Source organism: Nicotiana attenuata, unplaced genomic scaffold, assembly GCF_001879085.1.
Source record: "Nicotiana attenuata strain UT unplaced genomic scaffold, NIATTr2, whole genome shotgun sequence".
Classification (NCBI taxonomy): domain Eukaryota; kingdom Viridiplantae; phylum Streptophyta; class Magnoliopsida; order Solanales; family Solanaceae; genus Nicotiana; species Nicotiana attenuata.
Window position 1 is genome coordinate 528,390 of NW_017670432.1, and position 1,898 is coordinate 530,287.

The window sequence follows — 1,898 nt, forward strand, 5'->3', positions numbered from 1 at the left end:
TCACGACTCCCGGGGGTGGTAATTCCGGGTCGTGATAGCTAATTACCCTATTATTTTAATATTACAATCAGATACTTTAATTTTCTTTAATGCTTTTTTTTCCTCCTTATGAAGCATATTCACGTGATTTTTCCTAATATTTTGGGCAGGGGTGGCTCAAGGGGGAAGCTAGTAAAGCCTTTGCTTTAGGCCCCCTAAATTTTGGGACCCCAATAATATTTTTAGTTGTGAATTTACTATCTTATTTTCACTTATTTAAAGTTTATAGAAAAAAATACTTATAAAAATAGAAAGAAAGACTATCTATTTTTTTAACAATAGAAATATTTTAGAACATTAAATTAAGATACTCAAATCTTCATATTGATAAATAATAATTTTTTACAATAAGATCTAAGGTAACGAATTGTAAATACGTGGCTAACATCTTATTAACTTGAACTTTCTTACCAATGTGAATAATATTATATTTTATAAGATAACTACACTATAGACAAAAAGAAAGAAAGAAAAAAAAGGAACCAATGTAATATTAATACTATATTTTGAAAGATAACTATACTATTGACAGAATAAAATAAAATTTAGGCCCCTCATTTAAATTTGGCTTTAGGCCATGAGTTATATTAAGACGCCTTTGATTTTGGGTTAAGTAAAGTATAAACCAAAATGAGCTTAGCTTCCCCAACAGAGGAAAAATCATTATGGATGAGCTAGGATAAAGTGGAAATAGTTAGTTTAAGACAAACGAGGGACTTGGGAAATCAGTTATTATCTTTGATGTTAGTCATAACTAACACTTTATTGGAGAAGCTATCATGGGTTTCATGCATGGATTTGGTCCAAATGCAGATCGCATTTACATCAACTAGCTTTGCATGACTTTGAACAAATGGTCTAGGTAGCTAATGTAAATTGCATGAAATTAGGTGGTGAGGTAGTGTTATAAAATCAATCTACTCTTCTTTAATTAATTCCATAGCTATAACTTTTTGGAATTTTCTAGAGTAACTCCTTTCCCACTCATTAATTTACTAAGAAATGCTTACTTTGACGAGCAGTGATGGTGTAACATTTGAAGTGCCAAAGACGGTAGCATGTCAATCCGAAACGATACGCCGCATTTGCTCGGATATTGAAGATGATGCCATCACAATTCCTTTAATTGATATCTCCAGCATCATTCTCAGAGAACTCATTCAATACCTCGAGACTAGCATCACAGACGAGTGGATTGCTTTCAAAAACTTCAAAGCTCAGCTTGTGAATGTTGATTTAGAAAAACTAAAAGCTTTTGTCAAGGTATACACATGTTATATATTAAGTGACTTTTAATTTATCACTCTTTTTTTAATTACCCCTTCAAGACCATACGTGTTAGGAGCTTGCTTGTTTGTCTATTCTTTTTTTTTTCCTGATACTACTTGCTTTCAGTAAAACAGTTAACTAGTGTTTGATTTGGATTACGTAATTAGTATTCTTACTGTCCTCTTCTTTTTAGGCAGCAGCATTTTTGGAGCTCCATGACCTGGCTGAAGTCGCAGCTGAAACAATCAAACCGATGTTCAATACTGACAATAAAGATTCTATTATCCGGGCTTTTCCTAACTTTTAAGTATTTGGGGCAATGCAACTAAGTATTTGGGATTGTCGAACAAGAAGTGATAAAAAACAAGCATGGAGTTTGTAATAGTTTTAAGAGTATTTCTACTAATGTTTGTAACTATTTGGCAACTATGGGCAACAATAATGCCCTAAAAACATCTACTATGCCTATGTAGTTTTTCTGTTCTAAGTAATATAATATATCCACGTGTTGTGTTAAAAAAAAACTAAGTATTTGGGATAATGCATATTTTTCTTTTTTAATTTAAGTCATAGATAGAGTCTTCTTTCAT

General features: G+C 31.9%; 1 protein-coding gene across 1 annotated transcript; it reads left to right on the top strand.

Moving 5' to 3' along the window:
* Window positions 1–1,041: 1,041 nt before the first annotated feature.
* LOC109239303 (E3 ubiquitin ligase complex SCF subunit sconC-like) lies at window positions 1,042–1,615 on the top strand. The gene is made up of 2 exons (XM_019405850.1): window positions 1,042–1,302; window positions 1,502–1,615. The coding sequence occupies exons 1-2, from the start codon at window positions 1,042–1,044 to the stop codon at window positions 1,613–1,615; spliced, it is 375 nt and encodes a 124-aa protein (XP_019261395.1).
* The last annotated feature ends 283 nt before the right edge of the window (window positions 1,616–1,898 follow it).